The sequence below is a fragment of the Arachis hypogaea genome, chromosome 12 (genome assembly GCF_003086295.3).
Source record: "Arachis hypogaea cultivar Tifrunner chromosome 12, arahy.Tifrunner.gnm2.J5K5, whole genome shotgun sequence".
NCBI lineage: Eukaryota > Viridiplantae > Streptophyta > Magnoliopsida > Fabales > Fabaceae > Arachis > Arachis hypogaea.
The window spans coordinates 76,085,883-76,102,050 of NC_092047.1; the positions used below are offsets into that span (position 1 = coordinate 76,085,883).

General features: G+C 30.9%; 2 protein-coding genes across 5 annotated transcripts; one reads left to right on the forward strand and one right to left on the reverse strand.

Annotated features, from left to right (window-relative positions):
* Positions 1-524: 524 nt before the first annotated feature.
* LOC112730140 (uncharacterized) lies at positions 525-1,067 on the reverse strand. The gene has a single exon (XM_025780244.1). It carries the CDS (start codon positions 1,065-1,067, stop codon positions 525-527), a length of 543 nt encoding a protein of 180 aa, XP_025636029.1.
* A 1,070-nt stretch (positions 1,068-2,137) lies between these two features.
* Positions 2,138-15,667, forward strand: LOC112727546 (calcium-transporting ATPase 4, plasma membrane-type). 4 transcript variants are annotated; one of them, XM_025777340.3, is made up of 7 exons: positions 2,138-2,610; positions 11,264-11,327; positions 11,416-13,358; positions 13,429-13,587; positions 13,764-13,935; positions 14,041-14,339; positions 15,174-15,667. In XM_025777340.3, exons 1-7 carry the CDS (start codon positions 2,434-2,436, stop codon positions 15,477-15,479), a joined length of 3,120 nt encoding a protein of 1,039 aa, XP_025633125.1. In that variant the 5' UTR covers positions 2,138-2,433; the 3' UTR covers positions 15,480-15,667. The 4 variants fall into 4 exon arrangements, with proteins under 4 accessions (XP_025633125.1, XP_072065501.1, XP_072065500.1 ...); XM_072209400.1 differs by lacking the exon at positions 2,138-2,610 and adding an exon at positions 10,432-10,715; XM_072209399.1 differs by lacking the exon at positions 2,138-2,610 and adding an exon at positions 10,484-10,890.
* Positions 15,668-16,168: the final 501 nt, after the last annotated feature.

The window sequence follows — 16,168 nt, forward strand, 5'->3', positions numbered from 1 at the left end:
CACTTCCTACCTTTCTCTGTGGTGAGACACTGCCCAATAGCGAATTGCATAAGCTGCCCTTCATCCTCCTTGGTATTGGACTGACCAGTTATGATAACCTCCATGCATTCTGTTCTAGAATTGGCTGATTGAGGTGACTCAGGTGCTGCCCTGTTACCAGTGTCTTGTGGTTTCAAACTTTGTTTCTCTTCTTGCATTGACATCCCTGTAAATTCTTCCAATAAGTAGTTTAAGACCGATTTTTTCTTACGTTGAGTGGCCTTATTCTGGTTTTGGGTTGAATTGTTGAATGTTTTTTCTCCTTCAGAGTAGATTCGCGTTCCCACTTGGCTGGCTTTAACCCATTCGCCAATGTCATCCTCTTTTACCATATCACTCTCTGTGTCCTTCAGCAGATCATGGCAGTTTTTCACCTCGTGCCCCAATTTTACGCAATAGGTACAGAACTTTCCAAGTCTCTCATAGCGCAGTGCCACTTCTACCTCCTTTTTATTAGGTCCTGCCACTATTAACTGATCTCTCACTTACCTGGCAACATCAATATTGATTTTGGTCTTCACAATTCTAGTTTCTCTGCCTCGCATCTGAAATTTACCTACCTCCAACACTGTGCCCAGTTTCTCTCCCAATTTACGTCCAACTTCGAGGGTTTTAAACGATTCTGGCAAACCCCAAAATTGAACCCAAACTGAAAAATTGGAAATAATATCTTCATCACAGTTCTGATCTTCCTTCCATCTCTTGACATGGAGCACATAATCTTTGAATAGCCATGGAGAACCACGTTCAACACGCAAGACATCCACTTCTTTATTAAAAAAGAATTGGAAGAAATTATCCCTTTTGTCACTCACGCTAAATCCTTCCGCGTTTCCCCATATAGCCTTTAAAGCATTCCCCATGGTTCCAATTGAGAAGGTTTTGGAAGCAAAGAGTCTGCCATAGAGGCTATTGGAGCAAGCGTTAATACCTTCTGATATGTCTGCCTCTTCTAGTAGAATCACATTCCTACCTCCTTTCCGGTTGTGTTCCTCGGTCCGATCTTCATCCCTTGTTGTCTCAGCCATGCAGATTACATAGACATGTATTGAGATTTAATTGACTTTGACAATGTAACTTTGATGGCAGTAGAAACTCCGTTAAAAAACCCTAGCACTGAAAAACTCTAACAGAGCACTAAAAAATCCTAACACTGGCAATTATTATGCGCAATTCCTACTTAGGGGCTTGTTGTATGTAAATCAAAACAATTATGTATTAATATATAATATATGTGTTTATATACACACTTGTTATACTTGTGTATTAATATATAATACAAGTGTGTATTAATATTCGAATTTTTATTATAAAAAAGAGTACTTAAAAGTTATCAATTTTTATATGTTATTTTTAAGTCAATAAATAAATATTAATTTTATTATAATAGTAAAAAATTATAACATACTAAAATAGAGTACTAAAAAAATATTATATAATATAAAAAATATACTAAAAAAATATATAAAAAATTAAATATATTTAAAAAGATAATAATTTAATATTATATTTTTTTAGTAATTATCTCTCTAAAAGTGATTTTAATTAATATTATCCAAACAATATTCATATTATTAAAATTAATTTTAGTATAGAATTACCAAAAATAAATTAATTTCAATTCCTTTTTATATACATTTGCACCCTAGTAAATCAAATTAACATAAATGCATTTATGTAGGTTGTAAATACTTGTAAATCAAACTATGTGCATTCCATTTATTGATTAACCCAATCAAAACAATCCCATTCGATTTATTAGGTGACTAATAACAAGGAGTAAATGGATACAAACTCATTCGATTTACTAGAATTGAATTGGTTTATTTCGTCTTATTATTGCATCATGTAAATTGAATAGGTCTAATTTATCTAATTGAGTACACTCAATTCGATTTATAATTAACACAACATTACAATATAAATCGATACACCCAATTTGATTTACTACCATAACTTGAAAATCGAATTTGCTTAGTTCGATTTATATAATTACATACATGGAGACATCCACATAATATTTTTTATATTTGAGTGTTTTATCCTAGCTGGACTCAAATTACTGGAATATAAAAAACTTTAATTTTCTTTTTCAAACATTTTGAAGATAAGCGACACCTAAGACCAATAACGCAATATTTCGTTACTACCTCTATCTCCCCTCGTAATGTCCAATTAATTAATTAACTTTGATTTTGTCCTTTATTTAACATTATTTCCTTCGACCTCCCTCCGCAAGGTTACCTTTTCTTTCCTTTTCCTTTAACTATATTCCTAACAAGTCAAGCAGAAAAACCACCCCACTCACTCACCGTACTACTGAAAACCACCCTAAAACATCGCGTTATTCTGCGAGGTTGGTTATTCAAACTGCGTGATTTGGATTTCACACCAATGGATAACTATTTGAAGGAGTTCGAATTGGAACCGAAGGATCGTTCCATCGAAGCACTAAGTAGATGGAGATCTGCGGTCTCAGCCTGGGTCATCAAGAATCGCCGCAGGAGGTTCCGCAATGTTGTAGATCTCGTTAAACTAACACTCGCCGAGGAGAAGAAGAAGAAAATACAGGTTCCATCTCTCTTTCTCTCTCTTAATGCACTTTCAGTTTGTGTTATTGTGTGCGATTTACGAGAACTAAACATTAGTTTTTTTATTTTTATTTTTATTTTTTATAGCTAGTTGAAATCTTATTTCAATTAGAAAACGAATCAAACACTAGTAAAGTAGGATAGATAGTTAGTTATGATTTATTAGGAACGTTGAAAAGAAGCTGGTGGAAAACGCTATGTTGTGATCCAACGTTTAAGTATAAACCATTTTTTCCTTTCTTTATAAAGCTGGATTTGTTTTTCAAATAAATAATTTAATTATTTTTTAAATATATAATTTATCACATGGTTTATTTCATTTACACTGATACATATTAAACAAGCTAATTATGAATTTTTAGGATGAATTAATATTTAAAAGGTTAGTGAAAGAGATTAAAATAAAAGATATATTTAAACAATTAATACTAAAAAAATACATAAAAAATTTTAGATTAAATTATATATCGATTTGGATTGAATTCGATCTATAATTTAATCTAAAATTTTTTATGTACTCTTTTTGAGTACTAAATTTAAACATATTCTTTGTTTTAATCTCTTTTACCAAATTTTTTAGTATTAATTACGCATTAAAAATTTGAATTATTTATATTATTTTAATTATAATTTTTTTATAATAATACATATATATCGTTGTTTACACAGCAAGATAATTATAAATGTATTTCGTTTATACTATAAATGAAATATGTATTTTTTTTTAATTCTAAATATCTCATTTACAAATTAGCATACAACAAAACTTGGCTTATTTAGTTTATAGTGTAAATGAGATACACTATAAACTAGATAAATCATGTAATGTAAATTAATAAATACGATATTAATTACATAATTTTGTAAATAAAATAATTAAATTATTTATTTAAAAAAAACTTATAAAATTACCAATACTAGTAAATGTTGGAAAATCCATCTATTTTACCTTTTTTTATGTTTATTTTTATTTTTTGTTTATAGGAGATATTTCATAGTTCTGGTTCTCTAGATGTAAGTGCCTTTAGATACAAACTACAAATCATATAAATGAATTGCAATTATGTTTTAATATTTTATTTTTATTAAAATATAAATTAATTTTTTATTAATTTTAATCAAATATTTTAAATATTTTTTATTATATAAAATATTTTAAATAATTTTTTATATTAATAATTAATAATACAAATTATTTTTAAATTAATTAACACTATTCATCGATGACTTCGACATTTTATCACTCTTACTCCTAAAGATACTGCTACAAAGAGAAGGAAATTAGGTTTTTCATTATTATTATTTTTTAAGAAGGAAATTAGTCTCCTTCTAACAGTGGATCCACTAGTTCAGGGTTGCACCTTTAAACAAAAAAAAGTTGTCATAGTGGTTGAACCACAGGGTATTAGAGAATCGATTGCTAGAGAGAATTTTAGATATTAGCTTTTTATTTGTGAGCAGGAGTGGGAGGATAACGTGAGGTTTATTTCTGTTTGACTAAATATCCAAGTTGCGGAGGCTCTGATCAATATTCATTGGCATTAATATTGATGGTCCATACTCCATACTCGGTCCCCTGGCCTGTTACGTTATTTTTAGAAACGGTTCTGCTACATGATACCCATATCCTTCTATGCGGAATGCTAAAGTTTAAAAGAAAAGTTTATTTGTGAAAAGACAAACCTAGCTGAACCTCGTCCATATTTTCATGAAAAAGATAAGGTTCTTAGGAATTTTTATTTTTTAATTTTTAAAAGACAATAAGAAAATACAAATACAAGTCGAACACCTAATGATGCATTAGACTTCACCATTCTCAAAGGTTATTAGGGTACTCAAAACATAATAATAATAATAATAATAATAATAATAATAATAATAATATTATTATTATTATTATTATTATTATTATTATTATTATTATTATAATAGTTGCAAAATCATCGTTAAAGTATATAGCAAAATAATATAACAACAACAAATAACAAAACTTTGTCTTATTAAATGGGATGAGCTACATGAATTAAACAACACCATTAAAATCTATATATATAATGTCTATAAAAAGACAGTTTATATATAAATTTTATTTGACCACTTCATAAATAATTTTTTTAAGTCTCCATTGACTTTTTATCCATTATCTATCTTCTATTTTATCTATTTTTTTTACTAGATGTTTTGTCAATTTTTTTTTACATGTCAAAACTACACGAGATATTAAAAGAATATCTTTAGTGATTTGGTTAGAAAAAATTTTCAGAGTAAAAGAAAATTAAGTCTTTGCCAAAATGCAATAAATAAATAGAGAACAGGAAAATCTTCGATGTTGACGTCAAAATCCAGTATCCACTACTAAGTACCAAGTCACTGACCCACTTTGCGGATTTATATATCTGTTGGGGGTCATTGCTGTTGCTTTTGCAGTGGTGACTGGTGAGTAAGCCAATATATATATAATGTAATAACTAGTCATTATAACTTAATAAAATTGTCTACATAGTATTATTTTCAATAATGTTATTTTAAATATTTATTTAAAGGTGTTCTTTCATCTTCGTCATTTATATGCTTGATAAATATGAATGCATCTTGCCATTTTGTATGTGTTATAGACAAATAAATTATTTTCATTTTCTAGCATGACTTGATTTATAATTAAAATGTGACTTCCCTAGTTCCCTAAGCCACATAAATTTGTAACAGATACACGTAGCGATTCTATCTCATTGATTTTTATTTTATTTTATGTTCTTAATTTTGAGTTCACATTTTGCTCTTTAAAAATATGAACATTTTTGGGGATTTTTATAATTTTAAAATAATTAAAATAATATCATATTTAGATATATAAAAAATTTTTACATGTATGTGATGTATCACATATTTGTAAACTTGATAAATAACGAAAAATTCTCTCTTATTTAGTTTGATATGCAGAAGTTTGTTTTTGTCATTGTCTCGTTTCCAAATAAAATACGTTATAGAAACTTGTTTTTTTTTTTTGTTATCATTTTTGTACACAAGAAATGTGATACATTTATAATGTATATTTATCTAAAACATATAAAAATGTAAGTATTTTAATTAAAAAATTTTTATTGTAATAATAACAAATAATATGCATAACATATTATTTTAGATTACATATGTAGTATTTTACATCCAGTACACTTTTTTATTTCAAAATTAAATTAAATGTTTAGATCCAACAAATGATAATCACAATATAATTTAATCTTATATTTAGTGTAGTACAATAAAAAAAAAAAAGTCTCATAAAAATTCGTACAATAATTGGAAGTTTCTATTTTCTAAATGAATTAAATTTTTTGTTTCAAAAACATGTAGAAATAAATTTGTAATCTTATTTTTTAAATTTTTTCTCTCTTCAATTGTTTTTGCTTTTCTCATAAAATGCAGAATTACTGTTTATTTTTTACTTCTGTTGTTTTAGAAACATAAAAAAATTACTCAAAATATAATATAAGTATTTAACTTTAAAAAATTATAAAAAATAAAATTATTAAAATGATAAAATAATAATGTCTTCATCTCCTGATTTAATGTCTTATTTTTAAATAGGACTGCACATGGATTGGATAATATCTGCGGTAATTATCCGCATCCGATCCGAATCTTGTGGATATTATCTGATCCGCAGAGCCATCGGATCGGATCAGATTTGATCCGCACTATAGTAGGATCGGATTGTGGATTTAGCAGTGATATCTGCAGATCCGATCCATAAATCCGCATATCCACACGTCTCATATAAATAGCATAGTTTAAGAAAGTAAACCCTAATGTGATATGAATTTTAATGTGTTATTTTATGAATTTTATGATATCTTGTTTTTAATTTTTTATGTTGTACTTCAACTTAGAATAATTAAACTTAAATCTTGTGTTATTATTTTTTTTTTGTTATTCAAAAAAATTTTTATTGATAATATTTTAGGAGTAAATAAACTTAAATAGGTGAAAAATAAATTTTATGGGTATTTTTTTGTAAAAATAATTAAATAGAATCTTAAAATAGTTTTTTTTTAATTATGCGGATCGGATTAGATTTGGCCTAAAAAGATACGGATATCATATCTGATCCAATCCGATGAATACAATGCGAATCGGATAGAATTTTAGACTATATCCGGTCCGATCTGATCTGTGTTCAACCCTATTTTTAAAAGAAAAAGAGTTAGAGAACCATCGATTTTAGTTTATAAACTAACTTTTTGAGTCAGTAACCCAACAACTTTAATTTAGCAGGCCAATGTCATATTTTTATCCAATACTTACTCTTTTCAAAAGTATTTAAAATGAATATTTTAACCTTGACCAAAAAAAAAAAAAATGAATATTTTAACAAACCAAACATACTAAGATTCTCTGTACATAATTTGAGGAAAACCATCTTTTAATATGTTAACCTATTTTTTATTAGTAAATACTTATATGTATTTATTTTTATATAAAATTAATAATAAAAAATTATTAAATAATTTAACAGATTTAATTAAATTATTATTTAATTATTCTCTCAATTATTAATTTTATACGAAAATAACTGCGTATTAATTTTTCGTAACTAGATTAGAACTGAGAATCTCATACATACTGTTCAAACCATTTTATTTTTAGACTAATCGGTGTCTGTATTCTATTATTTAACTCTTTTTCCTCGGGTGTAGTATTATTTTACCTTGCTTTCTAAATGCTTAATATAATTCAGGCATCTCTCGATGAATGAGTGAGATAATTGCATAGTCACGCTCTATGTCACGTTTGGTCATAGATCTCAAAGTATAAAATACACAAAAGTCAGATGAGATGGACCAATTATATACAGAAGGAAACGAATATGGTGACGGAATGTATTTTATATTCAATGGCCGGCTAGTCGGCAGTTAAAAGAGGGATGCGATCAGTGCACCTGGTCGATTATATTGAAATCTAAGATAGATTCTTGATAAGTGATAATAGAACACCTATGCCAGTTAGTCATAGAAAAATGAACGACAGGGGACTAGTGGCATTAGTATATTATCTGCAATCTATTATAATATTATTCTACCATGCTCACTATTATCATAACGCTGACTTTCTCTTTACCAGCAATTGAGATTTGAGACCTGAATGCTGAAACACTCTCTTTTAATAGAAAAAATATAGAAAGATAACGATAATAATAAACAATGTTAACAATAGAATAATAAATAAAAATTAAAATTATAAATTAAATAATTAATTAATTATTAATAATTTTAAATTTTAAAATTTAAAAAATAAAAATTTTAAATTAAACCAAATCACTGTTTGCATCCAATATCACCCTAACCTCCCTTCTCCAATCACGAACTTCGATCAGAATAACTCAGTTGCCGCTTCACTTTCTAGCTCTCCAGACTCCATCGCCACCGCCAAGCCTTCAGCTGGCGCTGTCCAATACTTATTTACAATGCTCGTAGGTATGCATAAAAAAAAAAGTTAACTATCAAATTAATAATTTATATTAAAACAAAAAAATATATATTAAAAATAAATTAAATAATATATATAAACTGATATATCGATTAATTTTTTATGTACCCATATTGCCTCTTATTCTTAGATTTAAAATAAATAAGGAAAAAAACAATGAAAGGTTTTTTATGTTTTTCTTTTCTATTTTCTATTAAAATAATTTATTTTGTAATTAGTATATTTTACATTATTGCAATAATTTATTAGAAATAAAGATATAAATTAAATTAAAATTGATAAAAAAATTCTCCCAATTTGGTGAAACTTGAAAAATAAGAACGTTAAGATTTATGATTGAGTTTGAATCCTCTAAAACTCCTATCCTCCAAAACTCTCTGAAACAAAATTTGTGAAAATACCATAGGTCTACAACCGTAATGAGAGAGACGAAGTATTGAAAGTTGTATTTAAGCTGTCTCTTGAGTTTATGTTTTTCCTCTTAAAAAAAAAAAAAATTATCAAACTACAAAATTTTGGAAACAGTTACAGATAATTGACAAACTTTACAATTTAATTTTTATCATTGCGCATAACTGGTTGCAGACTTACTGTTGATTAGATAAAAAAAAGAAAAAATGACAACAATCTGAATTTGAATTTAGAAGACAAAAGACCAGTAAGAATAAGTGCTCAAATCCAAAGAAGCATACATGACTACATGAGTCATTTTATTTCCTGGTATTCACAATTGTATTGTGGTCTCTGGGATTGCCAAATTAAAGTAATTATAGTAATATCCCTGTGACTTTTTAGATGACTTCAATCGAACATATACTGAAATTTGTCCACTAGGCCGAAAATTGACCAATTTTTACTCTAAAATAAAAGCACTTTGTTCATCGTTGTCCCTGAATTTCTATCTTTAAAAAGTTACTAGGGTTAATAGTTAAATTAGTTCTTGAAAAAATAAGATATTTTTAAATTCATCATTAAAATTTTTTTTAATCACATTGGTCCTTAAAAAATTACGAATTAATCATATTCGTCCTCTAGTCATTCCATTAACAATTTTCTTCAAAGATTAATATTGTAAAACGTTAATTAATAACATATATAATACTTGATATATCTAATTAGATATTGACCAAATATGTTTATGAAAGTTTATTAATTTAGTCATTTTCTTCAATTACAAAATACTTATTCCTAATATGATCTAGTGACTAAATTGATAGATTTTCGTAAATATATTTAGTCAACATCTAATTGAACATGTTATGTATCATGTATACTATCAGTTAACATTTCACATTATCAATTATTGACAAAAATTATGAGTGTTATAACTGAAGGACAGATATGATTAATTCGTAATTTTTAAAAGACCAATTTGATTGAAAAAATATTTTAAGGACTAATTTGACTATTAATTCAAAACTAAAAGAGGAAAATACCAATAACTATATACAACAATACTAAAACCAAAGACATTCTTCTAGTTTTCATATAAGTATGCCAAGGATAGGAACGGTTGAGGTGTTAAATACTTACTTCCACTAGCCCTTGGATACTTATTCTTTAAGGTAGGAGTGTGCATGGGTCGGGTGAAAACCGGATTTGATATGACCTAAATTCGACCTGAAATATATATCGGGCCTATTTATTAGACCCGAACCCGGCCTTAAACCCGATGAAACCTATACACTTTCGGGCCACGATTATACTGGGTAAAAATCGGGTGAAAACTGGGCCGTTAACATTACATTACCTTGATACCTTCTTATAAGCTAGCATGTGAAAATATCCAAATTTCCAATACTCCAATTATTATTTGACATGGTAAAATTCACTTAGAAAAATATAACAAGAACCAACTTTTCTCTAAAATTAAACCATAATCATAATCAATACTAATATTGTCTAATAGCAACAAATATTTAAATCAATATAAATAACACAATATTATGCATTAGTCTAAAATCTTATGCATTTTAAACATAATACATTAACTTATAGTCTTATAATAACTAATAATACAAAATATTAAGATTTACAATACTTAAATTCCACATAAGAATAGCTATCATCTATCACTAATAACACAAAATATTAATTATGTATGATGACCGGGCCACTGGGCCGACTTCGGGTAACCCGAATCATGACCCAGACCCGACCCGAAATAATGACCGGATCTATTTTTGAGACCCCTACCCGGTGAAATCACACCAAAATAGCCCCTAAAGTGTTCAGGGCCGGATCGGGTCTTCGGGCCGGGCCGGGCCATGCACACCCCTACCTCAAGGTTATAAAACATTAAACTTTTGGGAGGAGCATTGGAGAAAGGTCTTCTCTTTTAATCTACCATTATGGGAGTCTCTTACTTCAAGAAATTCTGGTTTCCATAATATTCCCTAACCCCACAAGACAAGCACTAATCCATTGCATATCGGAGGTCCATTTAAGAGTTTGTCTTTAGTCAAAGAATTGCTGCATGTACAAGGCAGGATTCGAATCCCAACACTTGTTTAAGTTAACTAGTGAGCTAACTACTAAATCAACCTAACTAGGTTTACTTCAAGGAATTTGATCATTAGCATATCTCATGTTCTCTGAGAGGTAAATCAGTGTGTTGACATGCTTATCTTGATCAGCTTAAACTTAGAGTCGGATGATTTCTTTTGTGGAAGCTGCTCCAAGAATGGAGGATATGGGAGTAACATTCTCCCGTAACCTTTTTTTTTTTTTTTTATTGACATTTTACCAAAAGAAAAATCTAGTCTCTTGATAAGAGGTAAAATGGTGTTGCCAAAACAACACATTCGAATAGTGTAATTTTTGCAATTTCCATACAAAGTATATATGCAAAATTTTCTATTTGTATTTGCTCATACCTTGCATTCATCCTTGTATGGTAGCTCTCCTCTGTGCCTCTTTCTCTAGAGCATGCTCTTGCTTCAATGATGTACTTCCTTGCAAAATGACCTCTATTGATAGAGAGATTGCTTTGAATATTGAACTTAAAAAGATTTTCGTGTGTTGAATTTTTACCCCCTACTTTAATCCTTCAGCTTCAAATGCATTATCCTCTCAATTTTTTCTCATTTGATGAAGCTGGAACCCCATAGATTCGTAGTAAATGCTGACCATATTATCTTTATTTACAGCATAAACTAAGGAGCATTCGGGTTGCTGTCCATGTTCATCGGGCAAAAGATCTTTTAAAGAATGGTGTGCTTCTAACATAATCATTGTTTTAGAATGGTTTACATACTGCTTGCACATTTTCTAAATTTTTTCAGTTCTCTTAAACATACAGCTATTAGTTCAGCAGTTGAATACGAGCTATCGGAAAAGACAAGAGAATCTGGTTTCAGAATTGAACCAGATGATATAGCAACGCTTGTTTCTGCCCATGATCTAAAGAATTTTAAAAAAATTGGCGGAGCTGAAGGGATTGCGAGGAAACTCTCAGTCTCCGTGAACGATGGCGTTAGCCAAGATAGTATACATAACAGGCAACAAATTTATGGACTTAACCACTACACGGAGAGACCTTCAAAATCTTTCTTGATGTTTGTTTGGGAGGCATTGCATGACTTAACACTAATCATTCTCATAGTTTGTGCTCTAGTTTCTATAGCTATAGGGCTTCCCACTGAAGGATGGCCAAAGGGTGTTTATGATGGTCTTGGTATCATACTTAGTGTGTTTTTGGTTGTTACTGTTACTGCTATTAGTGACTACCAGCAATCCTTGCAATTCAGGGATTTGGACAAAGAGAAGAAAAAGCTCTTTGTCCAGGTGACCAGGGATGGGAAGAGACAGAAGGTTTCTATCTACGATTTGGTAGTCGGAGATATTGTCCATTTGTCAACTGGTGATCAAGTTCCAGCTGATGGAGTTTTTGTAACTGGATACTCATTACTAATTGATGAATCAAGTTTGTCAGGTGAGAGTGAACCAGTAAATATAGATGAACAAAAACCTTTTCTTCTTGCGGGAACCAAAGTGCAGGATGGTCAGGGAAAGATGATAGTTACAACAGTTGGCATGAGGACTGAATGGGGGAAGTTGATGGAAACTTTAAGCGAGGGAGGTGAGGAGGAGACTCCATTGCAAGTGAAATTGCATGGAGTTGCAACAATTATTGGTAAAATCGGGTTGGCTTTTGCCGTGTTGACATTTATCGTGTTGACAATAAGGTTTCTTGTTGAGAAAGCAGTCTCTGGTGACTTTGGTAGTTGGTCTATGAATGATGCAATGAAACTGCTGGACTACTTTGCTATTGCAGTGACCATAATAGTTGTCGCAATTCCGGAAGGATTACCATTAGCTGTGACACTTAGTCTTGCTTTTGCAATGAAAAAATTAATGAATGACAAGGCACTTGTGAGACATCTTTCGGCATGTGAGACTATGGGTTCTGCAAGTTGCATTTGCACAGATAAGACAGGAACATTGACCACTAACCATATGGTTGTGAACAAGATTTGGGTATGCGAAAAAGTGGCCGAGATCAAAGGTAGTGAGAGTGCAGAGAAGCTGAAAACAGAGATACCTGAGGAAGTAATGAGCATCCTTTTGCAGGCTATATTTCAAAATACATCTTCTGAAGTAGTTAAGGATGAAACCGGAAATAACACAATATTGGGAACACCAACAGAATCAGCATTGTTGGAATTTGGTTTGCTCACAGGTGGTGATTTTGATGCACAGCGCAGTACCTATAAGATAATTAAGGTTGAGCCTTTCAATTCAGTTCGGAAGAAGATGTCTGTGCTTGTGAGTCTTCCTAATGGAGGGGTCAGAGCTTTCTGCAAAGGAGCATCAGAAATAATACTAAGAATGTGTGACAAAATCATTGATTCTAATGGAAATGCTGCTGATCTTCCTGAAGAACAGGCGAATAAAGTTAACGATGTCATAAACGATTTTGCCTCTGAAGCTCTGAGAACTCTTTGTTTGGCTGTTAAAGATATAGACGCAACAGAAGGGGAAAACAGTATCCCTGATCATGGCTATACTCTGATAGCAATTGTAGGAATCAAGGATCCTGTGCGGCCTGGGGTCAGGGAAGCTGTTCAAACTTGTTTAGCAGCTGGAATAACCGTCCGTATGGTGACCGGTGATAACATAAATACAGCTAGAGCCATAGCTAAAGAATGTGGTATACTCATCGAGGGTGGTGTAGCTGTAGAAGGACCAGAGTTTCGAAACTTGTCGCCAGAGCAAATGAGAGATATCATACCAAATATTCAGGTTGTGCTCTTGTTCAAAGATACTGCAACTTTCGATTCTTATTTTATGTTCTTAACATGGTTTCCTTCAGGTAATGGCACGTTCCCTACCGCTTGACAAGCACACCTTAGTATCCAATTTGAGGAATATGTTTGGTGAGGTTGTAGCTGTAACTGGTGATGGAACCAATGATGCTCCTGCACTGCATGAGGCAGACATTGGACTTGCCATGGGGATCGCTGGAACTGAGGTTTGTTTCTATTTTTTTGAAAAAGACATGATAAACTCTTCTAAATGAAATTCTCACTCACAAATATTGAATTATCCTTGACTTGAATTTTCTGTCATTTTATATTATTGTCTGTTATACGTTACCAAATTCTAATGCTATTTCATTCTGTCTGTTTCAAATCATACCTCATGCAGGTTGCCAAAGAAAATGCTGATGTGATTATAATGGATGATAACTTCACTACTATCGTTAACGTGGCCAAATGGGGACGTGCCATATACATAAACATACAAAAATTTGTGCAGTTTCAGCTAACTGTAAATATTGTTGCTCTGGTTATCAACTTTGTTTCTGCATGCATCACTGGTTTGTTGGACTTACGGAAGTTTTTATTTTCCGTTCAAATTTTATTGTATCTCCTTCAAGGAACATAAATTATTACTATTATTATTTTTTGCTCTTTATTTTCAGGATCTGCACCACTCACAGCTGTTCAGTTGCTTTGGGTAAATTTGATTATGGACACATTGGGTGCATTGGCTCTGGCTACTGAGCCTCCCAATGATGGACTAATGGAAAGACCCCCGGTTGGAAGAAAAGCAAGTTTTATCACCAAACCAATGTGGAGGAACATCTTTGGTCAGAGTTTGTATCAATTGATTGTCCTTGCACTTCTCAATTTTGATGGGAAGAGGCTACTGGGACTTACTGGTTCAGATGCAACTCAAGTGCTCAACACTTTGATCTTCAACTCCTTTGTATTTTGCCAGGTATATATCAGATAGGAATTTCTTTGGTGAAAAGTAAAATTAGGTGAGGAGTGAAGGATTTTACTAGATTTATAAAGAACATGTGCAATATAATTTTTTTTTTGGTGGGTTTTTTCTTAATAAAGAATCAATATCCACCCATATCGGATGCACTGTAAGATACTAGAGGGGTTTTTTGTTAGAGGGAAGTAAATGATTGGATTGGGGTAAAAAAGTGGTCAAAAGTTTTATGGATGAGTTTGAATGAAAGTTTTGATGGAGTTTTAATGAAAACTTTTTTAATCCCAACCAAATATACTTGTATCACTGAATATTTAGATTGCAAGGTAGATGTGGTGAAGTCTTGATCCAAATTATAGCTGATAAGTTTTCAAAAAGAAAATTGACTTTTGAATACTCCAAGTTCTTTTATACTCTATCACCTTTGGGTTTTGTTGTTCCTAATTCCAATGCTTAAACTTTCATTTCAATCTTAAATTATGTATCAATGAACACCCTTCTTTTGTGTTTACAAATAACTAACCACTTTGGAAAACTATGACATTATTAACAATAGATTACCCAAATTTCGGTTCATAATGTATTTTTGTACTAAAATACTTGGGGTATATGTTTGGCTTGGGGGGCGGGGGGGGGGGGGTAAAAGTGTAAAAGTGTGGATAAATTTGTATTTAAATGACTTTAATGTATAAAATTTACCTTGCTTTTATCTTCCAATCATACATACCCTTAGCATGTTTCATAACTTCACCATTTAGCCTGAAATACTTGATATATTTAAGAATTGAATATAACTTGTTAATTCATTTTGCCATTATCTCTTTCTTTTGCAAGGTATTCAATGAGATAAACAGCAGAGAAATTGAAAAGATAAACATATTCAGAGGCATGTTCGACAGCAAGATATTCTTTGCTGTCATTTTCTCGACAGTGGCATTTCAAGCAATCATAGTCGAGTTCCTGGGAACCTTTGCGAGCACGGTACCTCTGAACTGGCAGCACTGGTTGCTCAGTGTGTTAATTGGAGCAGTCAGCATGCCCATATCTGCTATTCTCAAGTGCATTCCAGTTGAAAGAGACACAACTACAAAGCACCATGATGGTTATGAAGCACTTCCTTCTGGTCCGGAGCTTGCTTAATTTTTTTCCTCTTTCTTTATTTCTTTTGGCAAACATGGATTAAATTTTGAGCCTATTATGACATACAATTGCACTCTACGCAAACAAATCTCTCAAGGAAAAAAACAAAAAAGGGTGTGTGTTATTGGGGGGAAATGAAAACAATTTTGAATGGAAAACAATAAAGCGGTATGCAATAGTTCATCCAATGGTTGCTATCTTTCTGCTTTGGATGCTCAAAGCTTAGTAAAAAAAGATAGAAAGAAAAAAGGGTTCGTCCAATGTGCAAAAGGAGGGCTAGTTGATTTCGGACACATTTGATATATCAATTATTTAAATTATTGGACATTTCACATTGAAATTTTATGAGGCAACTATACATTCTAGAGAGAAGTTTGAGAGAACTGATCTATACCTTTGTATTTTTTAAGTATTATAGAAGCATAAAACCAATATATATTAGGGTAAAGTATACTTTTTGTCCCTGAAGTTTGACAAAAGTTTCAAAAATACCCCTAAGTTTTATTTTGTTTCAATTTTGTCCCAAAAGTTTTCGATTTGCATCAAATATACCCTTGGCGGCTAATTTTTCAAAAAATTTAAGACCAATTCAACAACAATTTCATAAGAACAACCTTCAATACAAGCAAATCAAGCATCATTTTCATGCATTATTGTTAGATTGGTCTTAAATTTTTTGAAAATTTAGC